The sequence below is a fragment of the Littorina saxatilis genome, linkage group LG12 (assembly GCF_037325665.1).
Source record: "Littorina saxatilis isolate snail1 linkage group LG12, US_GU_Lsax_2.0, whole genome shotgun sequence".
In the NCBI taxonomy this organism is placed as follows: Eukaryota; Metazoa; Mollusca; class Gastropoda; order Littorinimorpha; family Littorinidae; genus Littorina; species Littorina saxatilis.
This window is the reverse complement of record NC_090256.1, coordinates 26,118,511-26,134,579: the sequence shown is the minus strand read 5'-3', so window position 1 is coordinate 26,134,579 and position 16,069 is coordinate 26,118,511. Positions and strand designations below refer to the sequence as shown.

Here is a 16,069-nt window from a genome sequence, read left to right as displayed (position 1 = left end):
ACGAAAAAATCCTGTAATCCATGTCAGAGTTCGGTGGGTTATAGAAACACGAAAATACCCAGCATGCTTCCTCCGAAAACGGCGTATGGCTGCCTTAATGGCGGGGTAAAAAAAACGGTCATACACGTACAATTCCACTCGTGCAAAAAACACGAGTGTACGAGGGAGTTTCAGCCCACGAACGCAGAAGAAGAAGAAGAAGGCCTTGGTTGATAAAGATGAAATAAAAGACGATATGGTACCCTCGGACCGACAAAAAAGCTGGTCTGCCAACAAACATCATAAATTGTCATGACAAATACAGCACACTGCAAAGTTCTAGTTTGAAAGCAGGGAGCCTGGATGTAGGTAAACCAAAGTGGTGGCGTGCTAAACAAAAACAGCAAGCCCAAGATGTAGCTCTTTTCACTTCCTGACCAGAAAGTAGGCTACAAAAAAATCACCCAGTTGAGATGCTAGTCGACCGAGATTTCAGAGCATTTGACACTGTTTGTTGATGTGTTTTGCCCAAGCCAAATGTTCCCAGTACCACCTGTGTACACTTGATAAGGATAGCCTTGTTATGGCGATAGAGGGAAATCTTTAAAAGAAAAAAAAAAGCACACACACAAAGACTAATGGTGAGACAAATAAAATCTTTTTTGTGTGTGTGGAAATGATCAAAAATAGATTTTGATCAGGCTTGTGGTGGCAATATGGTTTCTGTTTGTATGTGTGTCTGTATGTATGATGACAAAAGGCTCTAATACCTACACTGATTGAGACGGAAGTTGCTGAGTATGTTTCTTGCCACTCTAGTCATGTTATAGGGTATTTAAAAAAACAAAAAACTGGAAAGGAGTCTTTAAAAAAAAAAAAAGGCGGAAAACGGTAGATATCCTTTGAGCCATCGAGAACCCTGCCCGTCTGGGCTGGCGAAACTCTGCTTGCTCTCTCCTCACTACGTCATCAGTTTTGATGTATGTCATGCGTCATTTGTTGAAGGCTTCATAGTCAACTCTCTTCACTTTCGTTGGGCAAGTTGCTGTCTCGGTCAAAGTCAGTGGGACTATAGCTGAGAGTCTCTCTCTCCTTCTGCTACATCCTGGCTTGTATGTGTGAGTTTATGCGTTTATATGTTATGTACGCAAGAGCGCGCTCGCTTATTTGTGCATGTATGTTTGCGAGTGTTAGTGTGCATGTGCACAGTTGGGTCTGTCTGTGTGTGTATGCGAGTCCATGTGTATTTGTGTTATAAAATACACAGTATCAGCGTATCTTTTGAAATACAAGAAGGAACAAATCATTCATCATAGGCGGATTAAAGATATTACTGTAGAGCTTTCAACTGAAATAAAAAAAATAACGTCCAAACTAGATCACAGCAAAAAAATACGAGATCTTGATTCTCGTTTCACATAATTGTTTGTTGTTGGCTCACGTAAGTGTAGCCTATGCGATTGTAACTTTGTCTGTCTGTGCGTGCGTGTGTGTGTGCGTGTGTGTGTTTGTGCGTGTGTATGTCTGTGGTAGAAACTCTAACATTTGAAGACGTCACATTACATTGACGTCACATTATGACGTAAGAGGGTTAGACGTCACGCGAAGGAAGTACTGAAAGTCTCGGTCATTATTATTTTGAGCGGGCCGAGACTCTGTTGGCAGTCGTGTCCCTGTAAGTAGGCTACATGCAGACAGACAGATCTAGATCTAGTGTCTCGCTTTCTTGCACAGTTTCACCTATGCTCTTTCTCTGTGTGTGTGTGTGTGTGTGTGTGTGTGTGTGTGTGTGTGTGTGTGTGTGTGTGTGTGTGTGTGTGTGTGTGTGTGTGTGTGTGTGTGTGTGTGTGTGTGTGTGACGGAGTGATTGAGTTTGTGTTACTGTTTGTCGATTTCTTACGTGAGCCTTGAAGGCTTCGCCTCTTGTTGGCTCACGAAGTGTAGCCTATGCGATGCTAACTTTTGTCTGTCTGTGCGTGCGTGCGTATGTATGTATGTATGTATGTATGTATGTATGTATGTATGTATGTATGTATGTATGTATGTATGTATGTATGTATGTATGTCTGTGGTAGAAACTTTAACATTTGAAGACGTCATATTACATTGACGTCACATTATGACGTACGAGGGTTAGACGTCACGCGATGGAATTACTGAAAGTCTCGGTGATTGTTGTTTTGAGCGGGCCGAGACTATTTGGCAGTCGTGTCCATGTAAGTAGGCTACATGCAGACAGACAGATCTAGATCTAGTGTCTCGCTTTCTTGCACAGTTTCACCTATGCTCTTTCTGTGTGTGTGTGTGTGTGTGTGTGTGTGTGTGTGTGTGTGTGTGTGTGTGTGTGTGTGTGTGTGTGTGTGTGTGTGTGTCACTGTGTGTGTGTGTGACGGAGTGATTGAGTTTGTGTTACTGTTTGTCGATTTCTTACGTGAGCCTTGATGGCTTCGCCTTTTGTTTTTGCTTGTCTGTGGCTGGCTGTTTTATAGTCCCAAATACTGACAGTTTACAAGGAGAGGATCTATTCAAAATCAGAATTATTTTGATGAAGGATGAACAAAAAGAGTTCAATTGAAAACTGTACCTGAGGCTCCACAAAATACAAAGATGCATTCCTATCCTGTTCCTGGTGCTTGTCTGGTCATACATAGTTTGTGTTAACTTTTTGTTGTCATGCCATTGGGGTAGTTGGTAAAAGCTTTTTGGACTTTCTACATATTCAGCATGTATACTGTCACATGGATGCTTTCAAAACACTCAACCCATCAATCTGATGAACATGAGGCTTTGTTCAGTTTTGGTAGGACACATATTTCACAACATAAGCCTTAAGCAACAAAACCGTCCACACATACACCCATAACACTTCAAATTCTTGCCTACAACTTGAGAGTACATGTTTCAGTTTTGTGTTTTTAACATTTTTTATTTATCAAATGTATCTAAAATGTCAACCTTCGAACAAAATGCAGAGGAAAGAACAGAAAATCACCACTAAAGCAGAACAAAGAAATTTTGTGAATAATTGTCACAGTCAAGAAAACTTCATTTGATGGACCAACCACGTTTTCAATTATAGACAACTGACACGAGTTCAAACATGACCATCAACCAGACTATTCCATCATAAGGGCACAAAAGTCTGACCAGAAACCCCAGCAAACCATACAACAATCATAGGTACTTAAGGTGCCGGGTATGTCCCCGTAACTCCAACTTCAAAAATAAAGACTAAGATCAGCTGAGGTGGGCACTACTGGTTTAATGTACAAGTAACCCATATTTGCGTGGTACTTCACAAAACAGTCACGGATGCGACAAAACGCTGGCTGCTTCGGACACTGTGGACAATAAAAGCAACTCATTTGCCGCAACCCTTTCTCTTTGCAGATTTTACAGCGTCTTTGAGGAAGATTTTTCTGTCCTGTCCGTGGGATGTTTTCCAGATAATGTGTCGTTTCTAGCTGTCCATCCAGGAAACCTGAAGCAGTTTTGGAGAAGACTCCATGCTCACTGGAAAGACCTGTGTCAAGAGGAAACAGTGGCAGATGAACTTGTCTTTTCCATTGAAAACAACACAGAAATACCTCACCAACTGACTGGATACATTGTTTGATTGGAGAATATGAACATACTGTTTGTCTGTTTTCCATTTCTAAAACAATCCTCAGTATTTGGCAGGTCAAACACTGAACAGTCACGCCTGATGAACCAAGAACTTCAAAATCAAACTCAAACGAACAGGAACTTATTCAACAAAACAGAAACAATGTCAACCAGACTCTTAGTCTTAAGACAACTTTCAATGACACAGAAACATCAAATTAATGACCTGAAAACACGAACAGTCTACACTGGCAGACTGCAATCACACCATGCGGATGACGAAAAATCGAAATGCAAATTAAGCTAGAACAGTGTTTGCCATGCTATACGCCTCCAAGGTGTCGCAAATCCTTTAGGCGAAGGCCACAACAGCCATTTACAATGGAATCCATGCATTGTAAACCTGATGATACTGTGACATTTTGTCCATCTATTGCTTTCATTCCAAAATTACTCGTTTCAAACTCAGTTACTGTGCCAGTATGCTCACAGAAGTCTGAATATTTTCCCCTGGAAAACAGCTTCCATTGAAAAAGGTGTCAATCGTAAATCCTCTTTTGCAGATTTTGGGAGCATCAGCTATCACGACGAAGAAGCTTTTGTAGCCTTGTTCTGTTCTTCTGTTCTCGCCATGTCTTTGTCAAGAAGCAAAGTTTTCCATTAATCAAAAAACTATGTCACGTTCTCCCCAAATTCCATGTACTTTCGTAACCATTCAGGTAGGTATGCTGAACATGTACAAAACCATTCATGTTGATAAATGGTGTTTGTGAGATATTTGGTGATTATTACAACTTAGCTCTACTTTCAACCCAATCACAGGTTTTTCAAAATACACCAAGTCAGATCAACTTTCAACTGCAGGAGTTCTCTTGCTTGAATGACTGCCACACTTAGTGACTTACTTAGGTCTGTGACTACTTTTACCTTCTACGTGGAATTGGAAGTAACTGTGAAGGCAGGGGATGCAGCTAATTGTCTCTCCATTTGTTCCAACTTTTTTCTAGCAAAAGCTTGACGGCGTTTATTGTTAGCTGCTGCTCTTTGTTGCGGCGTCATGTTTGCTCTAGATTTCTGCTTGCGCAGTCTTCCCTTTTCCCTTTCAAGTCTGACGTTTTCCCTCTTGAGTCTGTTCCCTGCTTTTGATTTAGGCTTCTTGAGTGGAATGCCAGCACATTTCTTACGCTCCCTGTATTTTTGTACTCGCAGTCTTGAGAGCTCGTTCGTGCGAGCTTTTTGTTCAGCCGTCCTTTTTTTCAAAGACTCTCTGTTTCTCTTTTTCTCTTTCTCCCTGACCACCTTCAATCTTTCAGGGTCATTTTTGAGACGTTCACGGTATCTTTTTTGCCTCTCCGCTGCTCGGTTCGGTCTTGCTCTGGCCAGAGACATCACCTCAGCTTGCGTTTGCACAGATTCTTCATCTTCTCTGTTGTACTTAAGTGTGTTGAAGAATGGAGTAGAAATCCTCCATGAAACACCAGCCAATGAGAATGCTGCAAAACAAACCATTTGAATGTGACCGACCTGCACTTCTCTTGTTCCTACAAATAAGTTTTCAACAACTCACAGACAACTTCTTTGTTTGCCTTCTTTGTTTGCCTTCTGGATCAAACTTACAGGCACTCTCAAAATTTACATCAAACCCGTTTCAGTATAATAATCATGTAATGGATTAGAAGAGTGCCTGTAACTATCCTTCCTGTTGGACATGCAGGCCTCTGTGTGTGTGTGTGTGTGTGTGTGTGTGTGTGTGTGTGTGTGTGTGTGTGTGTGTGTGTGTGTGTGTGTGTGTGTGTGTGTGCGTGCACGCGTGTGTGTATGTGCGTAACATTAACTACATGCATTTGGTTACAATCTTATGATCACCATAACTAACCAAACTAATCAAACACATTTGTTCTAGACTTCATTGAAATGCCTGAATGCATCATCTCAGTGCACATAGTTTCAGGTGAAGCCAATGGTGCTTTCATCAGCGAAAACTTACATCACATGATCTCGGACGCTCTAGGTCAAACATTAACAATACACAAATAACAACTTGAACAAAGCCATAAACTGTACAACAAATCCCCCGCACAGGAATGTGAAACAGCAACCATGCAATCAACAGAGAGTAAAAAGTGGGACACTGCAGTCAACAGGTGAGTAAAAACTCACACACAAAAGAGGAAGTTTCCAGGAAAGAAAAAAAAAGCTAAAAAATACATATTTCTTAACGACATTAGTTGGGTTCCTCTCAAACAATAAAGAATTTCTGAGTTCAACAATTCTGCAGTCAAATTCCTCAAATCAATATACGGTAATGCTGACGAAAGTTTCTAGATCACAAAGCTACACAAAATAATTGAATGGGATTTTTAAAATATCCCCTAATCAAAAGAGTCATGACAATTTGACTTTCAGGACGGACTGGCATAATGGAGTTATTCATAATTTTGGTCATGCAATTTTACGGGTTTAATTAAAGTCACACTAGCACAGCAAAGAACACATCATTCAGATTCGCACGGACACAGATCATATATATTACTCATTGAAACTCCAGTGTCTCAACTAGTTGATTTGGACATTTTCCAAATGTTTTGCTAATAAAAAATAATATCAATAATGTGCAGTAATTTACCAAAACCAGAGCCATGCCTTTCATTACTTTTTGTAATTGCGTACTGTGACCATCCTTACACACACATAGAGACCCTCCTATGATGTCAATGTCATATTGACCATACATTATTACATATCAGCCATGTCACAAATCAGTAAAACTAAACATGCAACACATTTTCTTGCACTGCTTGTTATACTTTCAATCTCATAACAGACATGTATATATTAATGCACTGCATTCATTCTGAATGCACGCATTCTTGTTGTTTATGACAGTATCAGTATGTATCACATAACATGAAACACAGTGTTCAAGAAAAAGACAGCATTCACAAGATACATTGTGTGCTGTGTGCGTGTGTATGTGTACGTGTGTGCACGTGTTCAGTCATTCACAGGATGCCTGATGTAGCATTTTCAACTTATGCATTCTGACCTTACTATAAAACAAGAAGGGCAAAGCCCATACGACTCACATGCTTTACACATTTTTCCTACCAAAATACATGTGACCTTGACCCAAGGTCAAGGTCATCCAAGGTCATGCAACACAAAGCTGTTAATTCAAGACATAGGAAGTACAATGGTGCTTATTGGCTCTTTCTACCATGAGATATGGTCACTTTTAGTGGTTCACTACCTTATTTTGGTCACATTTCATAAGGGTCAAAGTGACCTTGACCTTGATCATATGTGACCAAATGTGTCTCATGATGAAAGCATAACATGTGCCCCACATAATGTTTAAGTTTGAAACAGTTATCTTCCATAGTTCAGGGTCAAGGTCACTTCAAAATATGTATACAATCCAACTTTGAAGAGCTCCTGTGACCTTGACCTTGAAGCAAGGTAAATCAAACTGGTATCAAAAGATGGGGCTTACTTTGCCCTATATATCATATATAGGTGAGGTATTCAATCTCAAAAACTTCAGAGAAAATGGGAAAAATGTGAAAAATAGCTGTTTTTTAGGCAACATTTATGGCCCCTGCGACCTTGACCTTGAAGCAAGGTCAAGATGCTATGTATGTTTTTTGGGGCCTTGTCATCATACACCATCTTGCCAAATTTGGTACTGATAGACTGAATAGTGTCCAAGAAATATCCAACGTTAAAGTTTTCCGGACGGACGGACGGACGGACGGACGGACGTCCGGACGTCCGGACGGACGGACGGACGACTCGGGTGAGTACATAGACTCACTTTTGCTACGCATGTGAGTCAAAAACTGAAGTAGAGAAAGCATACATGTACCAGAGGCAAAAGAGAGCCTATTCATGTCACTTAAGAAACTCTTATTATATTAGTCTCACTTTCAATTCTCAAACAATTTGGAGAATGCACCAAGAAAAATACATATATTGAGGTGCATGTAGAATGGTTGCCTTTACAAGGCTAGGTTAGTGACTGACTGGTGATACAGGCACTCGACGCTCTGTTGTACTCTTGACCATATATATATTGACTTTTTAGGAGGATAATACAAACTGTAATTGTAAACAAACACAAATGACAAACACTGAAACAGAGAGACAGACAAAAAGACGGACTGACAAGCACACAAATGAACCAAACTGTAAAATAAATCCTGGAATTGCTGGTGTGCATCAAACAAGAAAACAAGTGGGAGAAACTGTTCTTGTGTCAAAATCAACCTTGTTTTTACAACAAAGTGTTCTTTGCAGTGACAAACCTGTGTAAAACTGAGCACATTCAAACTAAAGAATAATTTTTTTATTGAGGGATAGTGGAAGGAGACACACTGCTGCTGTTTTTCAAAAAAGGACTACAAAATTTAAAAAACAGTTTTCCCACTGGTCAAACATGAAAATTATAGCAATGACAAAAGCTTTAAAAAAATTGTGGAAGAAGCAGTCTAAAATAATGGGCAAGGTAAGGAATATGATTAGCAGCAAAAAAAAGGTTAATGTGAATAGTGCAACAAGTCAAAATACTGCAAACATTTATCTTGTAATTGAAGCGCAAACTTAATTAAAAAAAAAAATTCTACAAGTACAACCAAAGGAGTGAATGTGAATAGTGAAACCAGTCAAAATACTCTGGGTATATAGTGATAGCTTGTTATTAAAATGTAAACGATGTCTAGGTCACACTTGAAATTAATACTACTTGACATTCATATTTTCAGTGTATAACTGTGTGCCGGGTGGGCTCAGTCGGTAAGCGCTTGACCACCAATTCTGACCTGGCGGTCACGGGTTTGAATCTCTTGACTGGCAATAATATTGTTAACCTTTTTATTATTTAATAAACAAGAAGAGCAAACGCTCGATCGAGTCACTTTCGCAGTTCTGAATATTATATGAGGCATCAGATGGACAGGAAGAAATTGCTATTCACAACACAATGAGTCACGTTCACATAAAATTTGAGCCCAGTCACTTTTATAGTTTCCGAGAAAAGCCCAACGTTAAGTTGTGTGTTGCCGAACAGAAAAGGCTAGTTATCTCCCTTGTTTTTCTGATAACGTTCGTAAAAGGCTACAGATGTAAATACTTTGATGTAAAGAATAATCCTACAAAGTTTCAATCACATCCGATGAACTTTGTCAAAGATATAAAATGTCTAATTTTTCCTTTGATGCTGACCTGTGACCTTGAAAAAGGTCAAAGGTCAACGAAACCATCGTTAAAGTGTAGAGGTCATTGGAGGTCACGACTAAACAAAATATGAGCCCGATCGCTTTGATAGTTTCCGAGAAAAGTCCAACGTTAAGGTGGTGTCTACGGACGGCCGGCCGGCCGGCCGGCCGGACAGACTAACACTGACCGATTACATAGAGTCACTTTTTCTCAAGTGACTCAAAAAACCCACTTTTTCTTTATTCTAGGGACTCATAATTCTAGTAAACTTAGCAAATTAAAACATTAATTCCCATGTCATTTCATTCAAATTTTCTGCCATTCAAGGCCGTCCACTTGACTATCTGGATTACCATTCGGATTAAAGATTTCTTTTACAGGGATCACGTGGTTGATGCTCAAATAAGGGTACCCTCAAAATTGACCGGACAAAAACCGATGGGACCAATTACTAATCAACAAAAAATCACAATCGGCAAATCTTTACTACTTTACATACGAGAAAAAAGTCAAATCAATTATCTACCCAGAACATGTTTTGCTTAGCTAGCTTACGTATTTTGTGTACCATACCTATTGATGCAGGTGTCAACACTCAAGCGGTCAAAACGGGAGTTTTTGCGTCAATTTTGAGGGGTATCATGACAAAAAGCACTGTATCTCCGCAATGGTATGGTGGATTGCTTGAAACATGTATTCAGAATGTTTGCCAACACGAGGCGTACAAGTATGTGAGACGTACTTTGATAAAAATGTTGTATTGTTACTTGTGTTTGTTCTGTTGTTATGTAATGATCTGGAGAAAGTTTTTAAACTCGTCGTAAGATTGTTCACTTGTGTCCAGAAAATTCATGACTTCGCAGTTCTACAGACAAATAATTGACACAAACACCAGTATAAGCACCAACGCAAAATTGCTAGGCTTGTAAGTTGTAACACGCTAGATATTTTCAGAATGATTGCTGTGCCACAGCGATGCCCAGCCAAGCATGTCCGCAGCATGTTTTGAGAGATACGCAGCGAAAACCGATGTCAGTGTGGCGCAGTGTGAACGTTCTATTTTTTTTTTCTCATGTGTTTGCATGACTAGCAAATTTACTCCTGTGTCCCTGTTTTGATACCCCTCAAAATTGACGCAAAAACTCCAGATTTTGAACACTCACGCGATCGACACCAGCATCTGTGGAAATAGTATACTTATGGACAAATATGATGCAACAAATGAAAACACCCTATAAAACTGAAAAAAGCAATAGTTTGATGCACAGCAGCCCAGGAAAGAAACAGTAAAAAAGAGATAAAAATGTAACACCTACCTCCACTTGTTGATGGTGTGTGCAGAGACTCTATGGACGGACCAGGTTCTGAAAAACCCGATGCTTGAACACCAGACAATGGAACGACAGGGCTGGCATGCAGCATCACTGGGAATGGTTGATGGTGCTGCATTGGCATAACGTTGCCTGAAGCCATGAGTTGCGTCCCTTCTATCTGACCCACACGGTCGAGACTCTCCATCACCACATTGCTGAAGTCAGGTGTTTGAATATCTGTAGTAACATTAGAAGCAACAAGCGTTCATTTTTACTGTTCACTGCTGGTGCTGTTTACTTATCAAGCTATTGTATAAATTTAGGTACTGTATCTGTAATCTGAAGAAAATACTATCAGTATCGAAGTTCAAATTTCTAAAGTTCTACCTCAGCTTTTTACAGAGAGCACTAACTCTTCACCAATTTAGTGGAAGTCCTTTGCACACCTTTTTTTCCCCCTTTAAACAATCACCAGAACTACTTGGCTCAGTAACTCTTCTCTGCCACAGTAGAACTAGAGGTTTATTACTAAGCCCACATAGGTATTTTCACATTAAAAAACCTGTTGCTGTTGTGACTGAAACTAAAAACTTGTATACACTGTTGCAAAACTTTTACTCAAAAGAGAGATAGGTCTATACCTTTATGGTCTAAATCAAACTTCAACAAGTCGCGTAAGGCGAAATTACATTTATTCAAGCTGTCGAACTCACAGAATGAAACCGAACTCACTGCATTTTTACAGCAAGAGCGTATACTCGTAGCATCGTCAGTCCACCGCTCGATGCAAAGGCAGTGAAATTGACAACAAGAGCGGGGTAGTAGTTGCGCTGAGAAGGATAGCACGCTTTTCTTTATCTCTATTCTTTTTAACTTTCTGAGCGTGTTTTTAATCCAAACATATCACATCTATATGTTTTTGGAATCAGGAACCCACAAGGAATAAGATGAAATTGTTTTTAAATCGATTTCGGAAATTTTATTTTAATTTAGTTTTTATATTTTTAATTTTCAGAGCTTGTTTTTAATTCGAATATAACATATTTATATGTTTTTGGAATCAGAAAATGATGAAGAATAAGATGAACATAAATTTGGACCGTTTTAAAAAGAAATTATTTTTTTTACAATTTTCAGATTTTTAATGACCAAAGTCATTAATTTATTTTTAAGCCACCAAGCTGAAATGCAATACCGAAGTCCGGCCTTCGTCAAAGATTGCTTGGCCAAAATTTCAATCAATTTGATTGAAAAATGAGGGTGTGACAGTGCCACCTCAACTTTCACAAAAAGCCGGATATGACGTATTTATCGAAAAAAAACAAAAAACGTCCGGGGATATCATTCCCAGGAACTCTCATGTCAAATTTCATAAAGATCGGTCCAGTAGTTTGGTCTGAATCGCTCTACACACACACATGCACAGACAGACAGACAGACACACACACACACCACGACCCTCGTCTCGATTCCCCCTCTATCATCTATGTTAAAACATTTACTGATTTAGTCAAAACTTGACTAAATGTAAAAAAGTAAAATAAAATAAAAAGACTGTAACTGTCTATATCTACATTACCTTGCCCAGCAGCCATATTTGTAGCGCTGTCTCCAAAGCTGACGGGAGGATCATCGTGCGGCTCCTCTTTGATCTCTATGACACCAAAGTTAGCATTCTGAATAGCAGAACTTGAATTCGAGTCACTGTTGCGATTGCGTTTGGCTGCTGGGGATGGAGAGTTGTGCAGTGATAATGGAGTGCTTCTCTTCCTTCTGTCAGGACTGTCTCGGGTGTGTGTGAATGTTGCCTGCTGCCTTTCCAGCTTCATGCTGAGTGAAGTATTAGAGTCTTGTAGAGTGCTGAAATGTCCTGTCTGAGAATCATCACCACCAGAGTGACTGGAACTGGAAGCATGTACTATGTCTTTTGGTAATGTACTAATGATCAAAGGATCAGGTTCGGAGTCATCAACTCGGGGCACATGATGCGACTTTCGTCGGTTTCGCTTCGACCCTTCAGAATCCTTGCCGATGCCAGAAACACTTGGTGGAGGTTTGGAGTGATAGCTGTGGCTGGCAAACAATGTTGCATCCTCGCTAATTGACTTACTCACTTCCTCAGTCAAAATGTAATTCAATTTCAAGTTGCGATCGATGTTCAAATGAATATGGCCAATCACTTCAATACTTGAAGAGAAGTCAATGTAACCATTACACAAAGCTTGAATGGACTTAACAAGGGAAGAAACAAAGCGGGTGGCAGTATCTTCATCCATTTTTAGTCTGTCAGCATCACTTTTCTCCAGGTGTTCAATCTGTTGGGGAACAAAAACACATCTTCATTGAGAGAATAAACTGTATCTACTTGCTCATATGTATAACTATTTAAGCAGATCTCCAAGAGTAAAACCGAATCAAAACCAGAAACTATTACCAAATGAGATTAACATAACAACTTTTGTCCTTAAAGCCATATGTACTCGATGACTATACACGCTAATTGCTTTACCAACAGCTGGAGACAGACTAAATTAAGTTCCCTGCAAAATATTGTGGTCTAGGACCCCTTAAATGTTGAGATACTTGAATTTTCATTTTGATCTGGATCGCCCTATTTATAGATTTGGCAACACATGTAACGTTGATGCAAGGGAGAGAACACCGCGGCTTTGTTGACATCCTCACTTTTTCAGAGGCTAGAACAAGCTGTAATGCATGTATTATGGTCCGCGCATGGTGACGTATCGTCATTATATGGTCTTATGGTGCGTTTGACATCGATTGTGGGCAAACTACACTTTGTAAACACGGGAGTGCGTTAGTATGCCTTTAAAGTTCGATTGTTGATGTTACCTGAAAGTTGAGGAAACAAAAACAACAAAAAAAACACTTTCATTTTGATCCTCTCAAAAGTATTTTCATTATAATTTAATAAATTTGACTTTAAAAGACATTTCAGTTTTCACTTTAAATATGGCTGCAACTGCTTACGTCTATGATGAACATCAGACTTCCTTTTTTTCCCTGTTAAATAAATTGACATGTAAATACACTGTACCCTCAAACCCATAACAAAACAACTTAACAATAACATTAGGCAGAAGTTCAGTAATAGACGTTATCAACAACTAAATTACTAATACTTGCAGTTGATGCACAGCTATATATATATATACTAGAGGAATACCCGGCTTCGCCGGGGTGAATCGCGAGACAGAGACAGACAGCGTGGCGGTTCACCACAATCACCTTTGAAGGCGAAGTCCTGTCAAACAGGATTGAGAATTTTAGAGCTTATTTCTTAGCCCTATATTATCTGTTGTGGCTTCTCAAATGCCAGAACATACAGACAGACAAAAGCCGCTAGACCCCATCACAAACAGAACTCTACAATCCACAGGTTTTTGCCCACACACACACAAACACACACACAGAGAAGCCGTATATATATATACTAGAATGAATACCCGCTTCGCCGGGTAGCCGGCTTCGCCGGGAAGAAGTACTTAGAGCCGTACGCCGGCTTCGCCGGGTCCGAACAATGGACCCGCCAAGCTTAGGTCCCTCCCAGATTCGTGGAATGGGAACAGCACGAAAATGATTCAGTGGCCATAATGCCATTCCTGACCATATCGAGTCCCATCCTTGTCGACGAATGTAACCGTGTTCATCACCTTTGGAGGCGAACTCCACTCAAACAGGACTGAGCAAGTTATGGCTTCTAAAAGGAAGGCCAGTACATAAATTTACACAAAAGCCGCCAGACCACATCACAAACAGAACTGAACAATGCACAGGTGTTGCTCACATAGAGACACACACACACACACACACACACACACACACACAAAAACACAGAGAAGCCGTATCTATAGAGAGATAGATGACAGTGTATTTTTCGCGTGGCTATAAATTGATTCGACCTTTGCACTTTTACAGTGAGGATAATTTACGGGTCCAATTTACGTTCTGGACACTGCGTTGACCTTCTAAAAATAGTAACAGTAACAGAACGCCGGGAATATCCGAAGACGCTCCACTCACACTATAGTGCACCATTACGAAGGAAGGGAGGTAAACGCTGAAAACCTGGAGAATATGAGAAGATAAGGAAGAGTTACTTATAATGGTGAAATGAACACAAAAACCAAAATCGATTCAGCGCTGCGCGCTGAGAGCACGTGTTGAAATATCTCATCGATGATATTGTGTCCGGGGTGTAGCTGAATACGGTGTCCAAATTTGAAAAAGATCCACCGAGAACTTTGGCTTTGGTGTGTCGGTATGGGGGCCCGGGTAGCTGAGGTGGAACCAAAATAGCTGAGGTGGAACCAAAATCGGTTCAGCGCTGCGCGCTGAGAGCACGTGTTGAAATATCTCATCGATGAGGTTGTGTCCGGGGTCTCTCTGAATAAGCCCACCAAATTTGAAGCAGATCCATCGAGAACTTTGGCCGTGCATGGCGAATACACAAATACACAGAGACAAGTCGTATATATATATATATATAGGCGCCTTTTGGGCTTTCCCGAAAAGCCTATGTTAATATTTTGTGGCAAAAGACACTCCAAGTGTCAAAACTATCAGATATTCGACCAGCCTTGGGTCAGAACGCATCAGATCAACAAAGTATGCTTAAATGACCGAAGACCGATTCCTGTAAATAACACTGTGCCAGTCCTCAATTATTGTGCAACCCTTCGATTACAGTGGAACCTCTGTTTTAAGACCTCAAAACTTCTGAGAAAATCAGGTCTTAAAAAGGAGGGAGTCTCTAAATGGGGGCAAACTTAAAGAGGTTATAAACAGATAATCTGAAAAAGCCAGGTCTAAAAAAAAAGCAGTCTTAAATTTGGGGGGGGGGGGGGGGGGGGGAGGGGTTAAAACGGAGGTTTCCACTGTAATTCAATCTTCTGTACACCACTAAAAAGCCTTGGAATAAAGAATATGGAAGGAAATAAAAGAAGTAAGAGTTTAAAAAAAGAGTTGCGGTCAGGCTACCAATTGAGCTAACGGGACTCAATGCCTCTTGAGCAAAAAGAGAAATGTTCACTTTGAGAGCTGGTTACTCGTGAGTTCCCAGCATTGGGGTTCTACCAACTCGGTTTTTTTCAGCAGCGTCCTCCCTGGTTTCTATGCTCTGTTGATCTCACTGTTCCGAGTTGCCTTAACTTGATGAATGCCCTATTTCTCCTGTTCCCTTTGTACTTTGGATAGCAAAATCAAATAGCACTGACAATGTGACATTCATTGCGACCGACATAATGTTGGCACTATTTACACCTAAAGGCATTGACCAATCACCTAAGGGCCCTTAAATCATTTCACCAAAGGATTTCCCAATTCAGATTTCTCTCTTGATTCTGATTGGGAACATTTAATAGTTTCTTTGGTGTGTTTTGTTTATTATATGAATGGAAGCAACCGGATGCTAACAGGGATCGACAGAGACAATGAGGAATGGTGCTAGCTTGTAAGATGATAGGCCTGTGCATTAATAAGAATAATAAGATGCAGCATCGATTGAAAAAAACAAGACGTCTCTTCTTGACCCTTCCATACGCCCCCCCCCCCCCCCCCCCCCCAAATAAAAACCGAACAAAAACCACTTCAACAAAGGTCACAATCGAACCCACGACCTCACGTACAACAGTCCAAAGCGCTTACAACTATGCTATTACAATACACTGGCAAAAAAAGGAGGGTCTACTTTAGGATCTTTCGGTGACTGTCGGTTCCTGACCATGGGGGCTCCGTAATTGACAAAGTGGTTCGGTTCCTAAGCCACTCCGTCAAAAAAATAGCCTGAGGCTGGAGATCCGGCTACGAAGCCCCCAGGCTCAGGAACCGGCACTCTCTACATGCTACTTTTTTTGTGTAAAGTCTGATGGGTCGTTCATTAAAGATTTTCTTCTTAAAACTGTGGTCTTTGCTCTTTTGGAGACAGATTGGAGCTG

General features: G+C 40.3%; 1 protein-coding gene across 4 annotated transcripts in view; it reads right to left on the bottom strand.

Moving 5' to 3' along the window:
- The window catches only part of LOC138981632 (uncharacterized), a 50,489-nt gene that overhangs the window by 31,743 nt on the left and 2,677 nt on the right, over nt 1–16,069 (bottom strand). For all 4 annotated transcript variants that reach the window (XM_070354620.1, XM_070354623.1, XM_070354622.1 and 1 more), the window contains exons 2-3: nt 11,692–12,427; nt 10,116–10,349 (exon numbers count right to left, since the gene is read on the bottom strand). In XM_070354620.1, coding sequence (XP_070210721.1) covers nt 10,116–10,349; nt 11,692–12,388 — 931 coding nt within the window. In that variant the 5' untranslated portion in view covers nt 12,389–12,427. The remainder of the gene's footprint in view (nt 1–10,115; nt 10,350–11,691; nt 12,428–16,069) is intronic.